This window comes from Talpa occidentalis, unplaced genomic scaffold, assembly GCF_014898055.3.
Source record: "Talpa occidentalis isolate TD23 unplaced genomic scaffold, MPIMG_talOcc4v2.1, whole genome shotgun sequence".
NCBI lineage: Eukaryota > Metazoa > Chordata > Mammalia > Eulipotyphla > Talpidae > Talpa > Talpa occidentalis.
Genome location: NW_026555331.1, coordinates 133428467 through 133442550, shown reverse-complemented (window position 1 = coordinate 133442550; position 14084 = coordinate 133428467). Strand labels below are relative to the sequence as shown.

General features: G+C 39.8%; 1 protein-coding gene across 2 annotated transcripts in view; it reads left to right on the top strand.

The window, feature by feature from the left end:
- The window catches only part of CADPS2 (calcium dependent secretion activator 2), a 410328-nt gene that overhangs the window by 362786 nt on the left and 33458 nt on the right, over nucleotides 1–14084 (top strand). For both annotated transcript variants that reach the window (XM_037512374.1, XM_037512392.2), the window contains 3 exons: nucleotides 4992–5066; nucleotides 12790–12873; nucleotides 12981–13013. In XM_037512374.1, coding sequence (XP_037368271.1) covers nucleotides 4992–5066; nucleotides 12790–12873; nucleotides 12981–13013 — 192 coding nt within the window. The remainder of the gene's footprint in view (nucleotides 1–4991; nucleotides 5067–12789; nucleotides 12874–12980; nucleotides 13014–14084) is intronic.

Genomic DNA, 14084 nt, shown 5'->3' with positions numbered 1-14084 from the left:
CTGATAATCCTCTTTCCTCCTGTTCAGCCTGGATGTACCAGTCTTCAGAGGCAGGAGCCTTTCCCGTCTGCCATATAAGGTTGTCTTGAGGGAAGTAGTTTGAAAAATTTTGCGCATGTGGGATTATTTATGTTAAATATATATATGTATATATAATGTGTATATATTTGTGGATATTATGTATGTGGATATGATCAGTCAAAATTGTTTTGTGCTCTATGAATAGGTTAAATCTCACTAGTCTTAGAGTTAACAGCTGGGAGTCACACTCGGGGCCATACTTTATCACTTCAACATGATTTATTTTCTTTATCTGAATGAGCAGCCAGCTGGCTTGGATATCAATAGCTCACATCTACCTCCTTGCATTTTTCAATGCCCGGAAGTAGGCCTGATTGTCTACTCAAGAATATTGCCTTAAGACTCTTCCTAAGCCCACCCATTTCTCTTCTGCTTTCAGGAATCATCTTTTACTTTTTCCTTTGAATCATCTTTCCTCTTTCCATTAATACTGGACTTAACCATTTGTTCTTATTTTAATATGTATTGCAGTACCTGACACACAATAGGCACTTCATAAATATTTGTTGAATGAACAGACTGATTTGTTGTCATGTTGTAATATCTTCCCATGTGAGAAACAACTCACTCTAGTACTTAAAAAAGAAAAACAGGCAGCACACAAATGACAAAACATTGTTGCATTGTCAAATGATTCTTTACATTAATAGGTGGATGGTTTTGAAGAGTAATCTGCTACTCTGTTCATTATGTCTGCACCTGTACCTTCTCACCAGAGACAATTAGTTCCCCACAACTTTCACACAATTAATATAGTTCAAAATGTGCAGGTGTAAAACCCATTAGCAACCCTGAAAAGTGGTAAACAAGAATAGTAATGCAAAATGATTTTTTACTTTACTTTAATCTCCAGTTAAACGCATGTGTGTTAGAATTAGACAGCCCTTTCTGTATGTAGTGGGAATAGGTTTTGGAATTTTACAAATTAGGAAATGTGCTAGATTCTTGACAAAGCTAGATTGATAAAGCTAGATTCTTAGGTGATTTCAAGCGATATAAAAATATATACTGTATAGGCAAACTTAGCAGACATGTTTACCTAAATTTTAAGGGAATTGTCTCCAAAGTTTCTAGTCATTTGCTATATTGTCATTACTGAGATAAAACCTTCCCAGCTCTTTACCCACGGTGCAGTCACAGTGTGCTCCTAAGTTACGATTCTGTTTTCTGATGAGGCGCGTGACGACACAAAGGTGCTGGGCCACCACCCAGAGCAGTGTTTCATGGACTGATCAGTGAGTGATCTTCCCATGTGACAGCTGTGTAATGAATGAATCAGCAATCTCAGGCCCGTCCTTGGGGGCAGATGTTGAGATCACAAAACCACCAGTGTTGAGAAATCCTTGTCGTTATCCATCCCTGCAGAAAAGCAGATGAGTGTGTAGGCTTTAGGCAAGCCTGTGTCCTCAGAGCCCCTCCCTGCATCATCCCACAGTCCATCTACTGAGGATGAAGCCACCATAATGGGCAACTCTGGGGCCCCTACTTGTGTGGGATTTGTTCTTAATTACACTAAAATTACAGTCCTCTCCACAACTAACAATGCAGTACTTATAAAATTCATCCCAAGAGAAGGATCAAGATCTTTTAAGGGGGGCATCCCCGGTGACGCAGTGGTTGAGTGCTGGGTTGAGGGTTGCGAAGCTGCCCGCAGCCTGTACAGCGCCGGTTCGATCCCCTCTGCTCCCCGGCCACCAGAGGAGGGTCCCACATGGCGCGCAGACCTCTCCTGCCGCCCCCTGCTCCCCTCAGCAGTGTACTTTGGTCCTTCTGCCTGCTCTGCTCCCCGCTCTGGCTCTGGTGAATTCTCTCACCCTCCCGCGCTTCTGACTGTACCCAGTGCTTGCTTGTATGTATAAATAAATAAATAAATCTTTAAAAAAAGAAAAAACTTAAAAAAAAAAAAAGATCTTTTAAGGGTCCTGGATTGCACTGAGAGATGGTTAGTCTTCATTTCTTGTGTGTTTACATGAGGTCAGGTAAATTGGGGACATTTGCCTGAGTGTAAGGGTCCCAGGATTTCAATCCTGGGTCTAATTTCTGAATTGCTGTGCTCCATGAATAAGAATTCCTGAGTGCTTACCTATGCTCAGAGTCATCTGCTGAAGGAGCAGGGCACCAGAGGGAAGATATGGGGAAAATTAACCTAAAAATGAGCTGTCATCCACCTGGTATGTAGGATTTGATTTGAAATACTCTGATAAGAGTTTTACGGGATTTTATTGACAGACAGAAATTTTGCAGATTTTTAATCAAAAATTCCTTCTGAATCTGAATGAGACATCTATCCATTTTAGCTAAGGTAATTGGAATGTCTATGCAAAGACGTTGTATTCTTAACCTGCTTGTGATCTCTTTGTGTGTTTGTCTTTGAAAGCTGTCCGGATTCGTGGATGCATCACTTTTTCTAGCTTTCTAATGTCTGGTGTGGCATATGTAGGTTATTCTCTTTGCAGAAAGATACAGAAAATATAAATTTTGAGGCCACCTTCCACTCCCGCCTGCAGTGCTCCCAGACCACCTCCACCAACTGTGCAGCTGGAAATTCTTATAAGTCAGAATTCAGTAGATTAATTTACAATAGCTAAATTTCATAATCACCTAACAAACTTTACATTATTTGAGTTCCCCTTTAGGTTGTACATTTAAGAAATATGCTTTTTACCTTTCTTTTTAACTCTTTGTTTTACTCATTCTCTCCCCATCACTTTCTCTCCCTGTCTCCCTGCTTTTGGCTAAGTCAGGTAGCAAGGAAAAGAGCAGCCTAAAGGTATGTGTTCTAGGAGAATTTGGTGGCTCCATAGGGTCCATTGCTTTCCCTGCCTTTCAATGAAAAGAGTAAAATCACCCCTGTAATGGTTTATGTCTTCATTTTAAGATTTGCCACAATCAATGCAACCCAAAAGTTTAACGTGTAGAAGCGCCACTAATTCATATCAATCGATTTCTGATGATGTTTAATTACTTCTGAGTTAAAAAATGAAATTTATGGCAAAGACAGATAAACACTGAAGAGCCTATAGAAGCAGCTGGTGGCCTGGGTGCCCGGATGGCAGTCTGACCCACAGCACTTTCCATGTAACCAAGAAGTGATGAGCTGAAAGCACATCTCGTGTTTCCCTTTTTTATGCCACCCCAAAGGGGAACCCCAGTCTCTTACTGGATCTCTACTTCCTGCATAGACACAAATTTGGAGAGAGAAGGCTGTGAAAAGAGAGGGGAAGCCAACAGAGCTCGTTTGCATAAGCTCCTCCACCTCCCACTCAGCTGCACAGCTTCAGCTGGGGATGGGGGAGGTTGTGTGTCTGTGGGGGGCTTCCTGCCCATCAGCCCCTGCCCTGGTCCAGCTGTCCCCAGAGACATGCACAGGTGAGGGCATGCCTGACTCAGAAATTACTAGCCATTTAGGCTGGATCATAACCTCAAACTGGTCGACTTTTTCAGGCCTTTTTTTCTCCTACCTTGTTTTTCTTTATTTTCTCCCCTTTGCCTTCTCTTTAAGCTGTTCTAAAGAGTGCCAGCACTACTGCAGTAGAAATCCACCCTCCGTGTTTCTGTTCTGTTTGTCCCCTGGGAGCACAGGTATGGGAATCAGTAAGACTTTGGGACTGGCAAGCTTCACTGGGTGAACTCCCCGCCTAGAAAGCTCCACATTAATATACGTGTGGTGAATTTTAGACCATTGTCAATGCAGGCGCACACACAAGCAGAAGCAAGGAATTCACATGCCTTCAAATTATGCTTGCTTCTTTATTATTCATGCAGGTAGATGACCACTTGTCACTCTCAGAGCCCAGGGGGAATCACTCCTGCGTTTTCCAAAGCAGACCTAAGTTGATGTTTTGTTCTGTGTGGAAACTTTGAGACATGTTTTCAGAAGAAAAAATAGCTTTCAAAAACTTGCATCTTAGGAAACCATTCAACCAGCAGCTGTTAAGTTGGTCTAATGTTTATCCTGACCTGAGTACTTTTACTCCATGCATTATGTTAGCTGTTCCAAGAAGCCTTGAACCATCAAGATAGGGTTAGTCTTTACAAGTCACATTTTCTGTGAAGTGGCTATTGGGGACAATCGGCTGTCAGATAAATGCTTCTAAAGGAAGAATAACTGTTAAATGAATGTGCCTTCACAAGCCGCAGAAGCCGAAGCTCCTGCTAATTTAAGAATGGGACTCTCTAGTATTCTCTAAAGAAAGCAAAAAAAGAGGCTTTCAGATTTATTTTAAATACATCTTTTTGTATTTACTTAAAGGCGTCTTTTTCATGAGGAAGCAGTAATAAAACTATGGGGAGTGAGTGCTGTTTCATTATACCTTTTATGGCCTATTAATTTGTTACCATCTATTCACTTTTGTTGATGAAATTTTAATTTTGCCCTTGCTTGAGCATATTGTAAGAATTGTATAAACTGCTGCTCCCTGCACTGACAAAAAGGTCCTTTTAGACCGAACAATTGGGAGCTCATTTTATTTCTAGAGCACATTTAAAATAACTTATGAATGAGAGTTGTCAGACATGAAATGCTGTATTAATTAAATCTTTTTCCAGTCTTTTTGCTTCTCCAGCTAAACCAACCCTTTAGAAAAATACACGGCCACCTTAATTATAGAGGAGAAGACAAAAAGTAGCCTTCACATTCCTCCGCCTGAATAAGAATAAGAACTCAATTCATCTATATAATAACCCCATTAGCTGCTTAACTCAACGGTGCACATGGGAAACATTTCAAACCACAATGTAAAGAGTGTTGATTGGGTGGATCGTTTTCAAGGTTTTGTTCTTCTCATGTTCAAAATGATCATTTTAAGTAAATCTGATATGTCATAACTAGTAGCTTTAAAGCATTTATGACTTATGACAAAAGTTTTGCATCCATTTCAACTAATGCATCTTTATCTTTTCCTATCCAGCAACAGTACCATTCAAAAATAGATGATTTGATTGACAACACTGTAAAAGAAATCATTTCACTGCTGGTTTCAAAGGTAAGGTTTATTTATTCACCTTTTGAAATCCAATTAGTGTTCAACTGATAATTTTTAGAAATATCTGGCTTTTGTTTTTAAATACCTTCTTGGAAAAATAGCAGTTAGAAAAAAGAGACAAGAAAGGTTTAAGTTTGAACAATAGTTGCAAATAGACTGTGAACACTTCTGATTTTTGGTTTGTAATTAATTTGGGCTTTTATGGCGGTTGTCCTTTTAAAAATAACTCTTTCTTCCAGCAGTACCGTATTGTTCTGCATTCATGTTCTGCTATTTGTTTTCGCTCCAGGGCTGAGTTGAGTAGTCATCAGTTCTTTACTCTCTTTGTTGTGGTGACCCCACTGGCGCTCTGGAATGGGCCTCAGAGGAAGATAGAGAAAGCTGTCGGGGTTGTGTCTGAGGTCTCCACTCCCAAGAGTCTCCCACAGTTTCCTATTTGATGCCCCACATATCTTAGACATAAGTTGTAGCCTTTAATTGTGTAAGAACAGATGAGGCATTAATGAGTGTTCATGGAATGATTAGGTGATTTCAGGTCCCACTGAGGTATAACGCACTGCCGTGGGTGACATTTGAGATCAGGGTCTGATAGAGAAAAAGGCAGAAAGTGAGAGGATCAGGGTCTGAAGGAGGGTGAGGAGCTCGAATGGGTGTGTGTTCCCAGAGGCCCTTTCTCTTGGAGACAAACCTCCCTCACTCCTGCAAGGCTCCATCAAACAACCCCAAGTCAGGCCCATAAAACTGCCAGAAGAATATACCAAAAGCAAAGGGAAACCTCACTCCCCCATCTGGTAAGCAAATACAAGACCAGTTTAGAAAAGAAAAAACAGTGATGAGCTTTAAGCATGAAAAATAATAATTTAAGGAATACAAAAACCTACAATAACATACTATTTTATCTAGCAATTGGCTTGGCTGTTTTTAAGTGAAACCCCAGTATTAGAAACAGTGAGAAGGATCACTTCCATTTCCTATAAATGGAAGTATAAATGGTTTCAATGTTTATCTAACTATCTAGAAGATAGTTTGGAAATATATCAAGTATATTAACACCCTTTGACCCTGTAGTTCCTTTTTTCATTTTCTCTTGCTACTCATAGAGATGCACTAAACATATATACATTAATATTTGTCATATTATTTCTAATGAAAAATTGGAGGCAATTTTCATATCTAACATGAAGGAAATGTTGACTTATGAAACATCTAAGAAGCATGCTTTCAAAGATTATCAACAAATAATGATAACAAGAACATTAAATCTTACCAAGGAAAGTATATAAGAAATCCCATATCTGTTCCACCTTATATTAAAGTTAATTAAGTTGACCAATCTGTGGGAGAGTGGAAAGAGCTAGACACTCTTACCATTTCTTCATGTTACTGGCTGGAAGTCCTTGCACGGCTCAGTTGCCTCCCTGGTGGCACAGGTGGTTGAGCGCCGCACTGTGAAGCTGTCCGCAGCCTCTACACTGCGGGTTTGATCCCAGCCAGCCGGCAAGAATCCGACACGACGTCTTGTCTTGCCTCTCCTGTCTTGCCTGCTGCTCCCCTCAGCAGTGTATTTTGGTCGTCTGCGTGTTCTGCAACCTACTCTGTCTCCGGTGAATCCTCTCACTCTCCCGTGACTCTGGCCTGTACCGCAGCTCTTGCATAAAAATAAATAAATCTTTAAAAAAATAATTAAAAAAAGCTGGAGTATGGAATGAAAGAAAATCTACAACCTTTCTCAGTCTCAAAATGAAGCTCATTCTCTGCATTTCTGTCTGGAGGCCCGTGTCTCTTCTCCCCGGGCTCTTATTGCACACACACTGCTGGAGTTGGAAGAGAACCCTAAGATTATCCAGCAGGAACTTCTCAGACACATTTGCTACATTTGTAAGATGTGTTTTTATGCAAGTCTATAGTGTTTATAAGATCTATTTCATGCAATTAAATATTTGCAACACCAATCAAAGCAAACAAAGCTGGTCTGATTGAGAAGGACGTGGCGAACCCTCCCTGGGTGGCCTCGTCTCCAAGGCAGGCCTTACCACCAGCGTCCACCAGCAAGTCCAGCACCCTTGTGCACAGATAGAAGACACAGCAGATGGAGCCAGGACTTGACCTCCAGTGTCCCTGCATCTTTCCTGGACACCACACAGAATCCATAAGACCAGAGAAGAAAAGACTGGTTGCTTCATGTCTCCAGTTTCCTGCATCCCCTTTATATCCAGGTGGAACTGACCAGCCTGTGGGTCCCTCCTGGGAGATTTGTGCCACCCAGAATACAGGCTGGAGCAGGCAGGCAGGTGGGGGTGGCTCTAAGTCATGTAGAATGGGGATGGAATTCATTTTAACAAGAAGATGCAGAAAAACTGAGGGCTGTAATTAAGAACCAGTTCTGGGAAATTGTCAACAGAACAAAAAATGAGAAAATCACTGTGTTCCTAATGTGGTCTGGTAATAGGGGATCAGTAAATTCTGGGTAGGATTACAAAGATCATAGCAAAATGTTGAGCCTACTAAGTACTCAATTATTGCAATAAGGGTCTTAGGAAAGAGTATATTTTCTCACTAAGTAGGTATATATATAGTAGAATGTTATATATACCCTCAAAAGTAGAATGTTCCTATTTGGTGTGATTTGGTAGGTATTTGAGGGGGCTAGGAATGTTAAAATTTTTTTTCCTTATAAATTAATGGTAATACTGTTTCTCAACTACAGATAATTTTGCCTGTAATATCACACTTGGCAATGTCTTAAGACATTTCTAGTTGGACAACTGGGAAAATGCCATTGGCAACTAGAGGGTAGCAGCCAAAGATGCTGCACAATTCATAGGATAGCATCACAACAAAGATATATCCAGCTCCAAATGTCAATAGTGCCAAGGCTGAAAAACCCTGATCTAAAGCAATAGCAAGTACATGATCAAATGTACTCAAAAAATGAATATTTGCTGAATGAATAAATATAAATAAGAAAAAAAAAATAAATTAATGGTAATAGCATTCCCAGACCTAATAAACAACCTACCAAATCATAGTAAATAGGAACATTCCACTTTCAGATAGTGGGGGAAATCTTTTAGAGGTAAATATGTATGTATATGTGTGTAGATATGTATATGTAAACATGTACACACACACATATCCTTTCCAATAACCTAGGAAGTTTTCCCCTGAATTTCTCTTAACAATAAGACAGAGCTTGGGCCTCCCTGGTGGCGCAAGTGTGTAAGCACAGAACTGTGAAGCTATCCATAGCCTCTGCAGCACGAGTTCAATCCCCAGCCAGGGAGCAGCCCACATGGTGCAGCAGACCTCTCCTGACTCGCCCTCTGCTCCCCTCAGCAGTGTATTTCTATCAATCTGCCTGTTCTACTTCCCTCTCTGTCTCTGGTGAATCCTCTCACCCCCCGCACCTCTGGCCTGTACCCCAGTTCTTGTATGCATGAATAAATAAATCTTTTAAAAAAAAAAAAAAGACAGAGCACAAATCTAACCAGATTACATAGATGATGTCATTAAAATATCTCCCCCCCAACCTAGCCTGATCAAACCATTTGATTACATTTACCTGTATGACTCAAGGCATATATTCAGAGGACATCTTTTCAAATTCAAGTATGTGTTTGAAAGGAGTAACATACACTGTTAGGACCTATCAATAGAATGAAATACAAATACGACAGGACAAGGGGAAAAGGAACAATGAGAGAAAATATTGTGGAGAATTTGCCAACCTCAGGGCTGGATGTGCTGTTTTGGAAGTTTCTTAGACACCTTGGGGAATAAGATCTGTTATAAGTAAATATGTTCTGTACATACTCAAATACTATCCACCCATAGTGTGGGTGTACATAACCCAGAAAGGCCTTTTAGGAGTCAGTGTGAACAAAGATTCAAAGAAGTCAGGGGTTCCGGGTGGAGAAAAAGAAGCTGGAGTAGAGACAGTTGCATTAACTTTAACATGAACATGCTGTTCCAGGGAAGGAAACCTTTTTTCCTCCTGGTCCCTGATATTCTGGTTCCATGTGAAATTTTAACAATAGTGGTTGTTTCTGATCTTACCAAACAAAAATGAAATATCAGCTAATAGATATCTCCAGCTCTGCCACCATCCCCCCAAAACTAATTTTTCATGATCCATCTTGTAGATAACTGTCTTTTTTGTGGAAGATTTTATAACTTAGAGTATTGTGAAATCCCTTGTTTATTTCATGAAATATCACAGCCCAAAATGCAAAAACTGGGTGTTGAATCCACCAAACCATAGCTGGAATCTTCCCTAACCCTTCTGAGCTCTGTATTTCTACTTTCCATATGCATAGGAAAATGAATCTTATATCCTGTTAAAATTCAGCAGGAAATGTAAACCCACGTGCCTTGTAGCATAGTTCATGTTTCAATCTACTAGTCATTTCAAAGTGCTTTTATCTTTCATTTCCTTCAGCGGATGCATCTCAGGCAAAGTTGGTAATTACCCGACAGATTTTAGGTATTAAATATTATTCAAACAAACCCAGTTAATGGCATCCACAATAAAGAGAAGGGAAACAAAGAGATTACAGTGTTTCATCCCAACCCGACACCCTCAGGAGAGCAGAGAGCACAAGGCAAACCCATAAGTATTTATATACTCCCTGAGCTGTGCAAGAAAGTTCACAGGAAGCAGTTAAAGACACAGCAACGAAACCCAGCATTTAACTGGATTTCGTGGAATCTTGCTGTTTTTGTGCAATTAAAAGCTGGGAGGAAAATATATCATTATTAGTCAATCTTGATGTTAATAGAATTTGGTTGTTAAGGTAGCTCTTTGACCACAGTGTGCCTGGAGAAAAATCTTACAAAGAAAACCGTCCTATAGGAGCTGTGGCTCAGCTGCTTGGTCCCAAAGGCGCCGACGCTGTTCACTGCCATGTAAGCACTTAGAGTCCCTGCTGTCTAGTGCCTCTCCAGGGGCCATTTGGGGTGGGGAGGAACCCACAGAGAGGCTCTCCACTATTGTTAAAAAGGAGGCAAAGAATGTTGACATATTCAGCAGACCCCAGGTCCACATGTAGTCTTCCATGAAGGAGAAGACTTGTGGTTGCCACCGTGGGAAAACTTCTTTCCTAAATTCACCTGCCCCTCCCACAGGTCCTTATCTCCACTTCTGCTGTTTCCTGGCTCAGCTCCTGGGTCACCTTGTACATGAGGGTTGCCAGTTTCAGCTCCACTGTTTGGTGGTCTGTTGTGGCCCTTTTTTCTGCTATGGGTCATGGCCAACTGTGTGTGTCTGTCCTGTTTTTACCTATATTTTTGGAGGGGAATAGCATATTTATTTCCCATATTATGTACCCAGTAGTTACACTAGAATAACACTTATTAAGCCCTTTCTATTTGTACATTGTATGAATCATCTCAGTTAATGCTTTAAATCTGTAGTTTGATTGCATGGATCCAAAACATCTTTAATCCTTCCTCCTCTGCTCTCAGCCACATGGCCTGCAAACAGATGGAATTCCAGTTGCTCTTCTGACCGGCAGCTGCAACTCTGTTCTCCCTCCATATATTGATTAAATAAATTAGGACCGATGTTGATAACTAAACAGTTTAACTCCATTTTGCTAAATAATCCTAAGGCTACCCCCAATACCTTGGGACTGAACATATTTAGAGTTTTAACTTGTATGATGGATAGTGATTGAGCTAATCTCAATCACTTTTTTAATTCTTTATATTCCTTTCATATTTTGCTATTTTCACAGTCCTTTCACATAGGCATATCCACTGATCTTCACACCATTCTTGTAATGAACAGAATGGCTATCATTTTCTTCACTTGCCTGAAAGTGAAGTACAATGGTGCTAGAGAAGCTAAATGGCTTATCTGTTTTCTCATAGCCAGAGAGTGGCTGAGCTACAACTTGAACTGCGATCTAGATCCTTCCAGAGGTTTCCTGCCGCTGCCTTGCCTTGACCTTTGGCATCACTCACTGCGTAAATATATACTCACTAAAAGGCACTGAGAGCCAGGAGCTGTGCTATAGCCTTCCCTGGTTGGCGCCATCTGTAACCATAGAGATTCTCACTCTCCTCGTGACACATGAGATCACCAGCACACACTGGCTCTCAAGATTTGAGTTACAAAAGACAAGGCATTTTCCACAGAGGGCCATTAAGTTTGGAATTCCCTTCCCCTGGTCTGACATAACCCTAGAGTATTGGTCCCCTGGGTCTTTGTAAACCACATCAAGTTGAGTTAGTCAGCTGTGATTGGTAAGAAATCCTAATGGGCAGGAAGAAAATGCTAAATTGACGTTTAGTTGTGAGCAATTTGTAATGTGGTGTTTTTTGCTGCTTGTATCCCTTAGGATGAGTGACTAGCTATACATAATCCTCAATCTTTAAAAATAAAATTTTAGTCAGCAGTCTGCAGCATTTTGTTTCTGTGTTCTTACATCATGTCGCCAATGATGTGATGGAGAAACCTATAGGGAAGTTTGTGTTTCTTTTGCATAAACTATTTTGCAGTAATTGACCAACCATAGAGAAAAGATTATCTCCTGTACACTCTCAGCGAGTTCTCTGGTCACCAGAGACCAATAAGCTGTGTCCCTAGAACTATTATCACTTTGTTGAAGAAGCTGCTATGTGAACAAAAACCAGCCTTCGTTAATTTCCCTTTTCGTATTTAAAAAACCTTGTCAGTATTTTCCCTTTGGGAGTGTGTAATTTGTCAATAGTGCATATTATTTTAGTCCTAAAGAGGAAATATGAAGGGTAGGATATTATTAATATCTTTTATTCATTTATCTTGATGCTAGATTGCATATTCCATTTGAGAAAATAAAATTTCCTACACTTTAAATTTTATTACAGTAGACATGTCTTAACTTTCACCATAGAAATATAACAAGTTTTGGAAATGTGAAACACTTTAGAGATGAATTTGAATTCCATTCTCTCTCTCTGTCTCTGTCTCTGTCTCTCTCTTTCTCTCTCTCTCTTTCTCTCTCTCTGTGTGTGTGTCTCTCTCTCTCTCACCTAGAGCCTAGAGATTCAGTGTTTGACCTGAGCCCACGTAGGGACAGTCAGGGTATACATTCTCCCTTTAGCACTTTCCACTGTGCCCTGCTTTGTGTATATCTGTATAAGCTCCCCAACCACTTTGTGAGCTGAAACAGGGATGATCTTTATAGAACCACTTCGTTTAGAACTGCTTAGTAACTACCTGCTAACTAATGGAGAACCTCATTTTACTGTTACAAGAGCCCTAAATGTTATGCACCCCTTTCACTCCTCTGTTTTGTTCAGCCTCTTTGCCAATAGAAAAAGTTGGGGAATAGTCAAGTGACACATGATAGAAGGAATTTGACTCAGCTTGACCATCATTGCTTCCAGGTATCTATACTGAGGTTGAAAATTGTTTTAAGGAATCGTCTCGGGAACTTCAAGTTTTTACTAAATGGTTACAATTAGTTCACATATACAGTGACCAGACTCCTATTACACATTCTTTTTTTAATCATAAAACAATATGTACTATTTTCAATAATGGGAAAGGATCTTAGAGTTCGTCTGCAAAAGGGGAAAGTAAACACTACAATTCTCCCCTCAGCTGTCAGTTTTCTTTTACACATTGTGCATCTTTGGACGGTAGCATATGTTGACCCGGGACTCGTCTACCCTGTCATTAGTTTGTATGCACAGGAATATATTCTGTCTAAATACTCACTCAAACCGTGTGCTCTAGTTTGTTTCAGTGTTGGAAGGGGTGCTGTCTAAGCTCTCGAGATATGATGAAGGCACTTTCTTTTCATCCATCCTTTCATTCACTGTGAGTATTTTGTATGAGTTCACTTCTGTCTTTTAACTGACGTCGTAGTACTGATCTAACAGTGACAAAAATAATTCTCACAATTATCTCTTTCTTTTCCAATTAAGGTGAAAGCAGCAGCAAAATATGTTGATGTTCCAGTAAGTATTTTTTTAATTGACTTTTTCAAACTACATGTAATTCTTTTTCTTAAGTTACCATTTGCCACAGGTTTATTTCAAATCTTTCAACCAGTGCCATTCCCTCAGGGAGTAGTTTATTTTCCTAAAGCAAGCACGAATCCTCATAACAAGGCTTGGCAAGGTTATTTCAGTGTACTTTTTCCATTGTAACTTGGGAACTCTTCTGGAGGTCACTTCATCTTGCGAGCATGTCACCTCAGTTGTAGAGGGAAGTGATAGCGGGCTGGAACTGGATAGAAAACGCCTCACACTATTTATAGACAGCAGCTCACTCTCCCTTTCCTTTATGTGAAAGCTGTAACATGTTTCCTGTAGGAGTTAAAGTAACAATAAAGATGAGCCAGTTAAATCAAGGAACTAGTTTTCTAAATACAAAAGTGTTATAAATCAATGTTCACTTATTTTAACGTTTGGTTTTTCACAGAATTCTTGGGAAATCACTCATAACCTGTAAATTTGTTCAAAGATTGAAATACCATGAGAGGGAATGATGAAACTTAGCTACAATAAGAAAACTCATGTGGTAAATATAATCAGCAAGTTAGTGCAGTGTTTTAAAATGGATCATCACGACAAATTAGTTTGTGCCTTTTAATCTATTATATATATGACCAAGGCCTGAGATATTCTGCTTATACACATACACACTCACACACACACACATACATATGTTGGTATATGTATCTATGCATAATATCGATATCAATTTTCAAGAATTAGAGCACAATGAAAAAAAAGACTTAAAACTGGATGGAATATATGCGTCATCTAATCTTTGATTAAGAGTTTGCTCAAGGAGCATTTCATCTGTCAATTGCCATTATGTTAGTGGTTTAAGGACTGGAGAGCTTCATGGATTGGTTATAGATAGCTCTTATTTTTTAAATGAGTAACCACAGTGTATACTATGGACTAGAAAGTCCCCAAATTCCTTGCCATTAAAGTTAGTATAAATGAGCATTTCACGTTAAAAGGCCATAGACTTTCCTACCTATGCATGGAGTGTCTTTGGAATAGCGTTTTTCATTT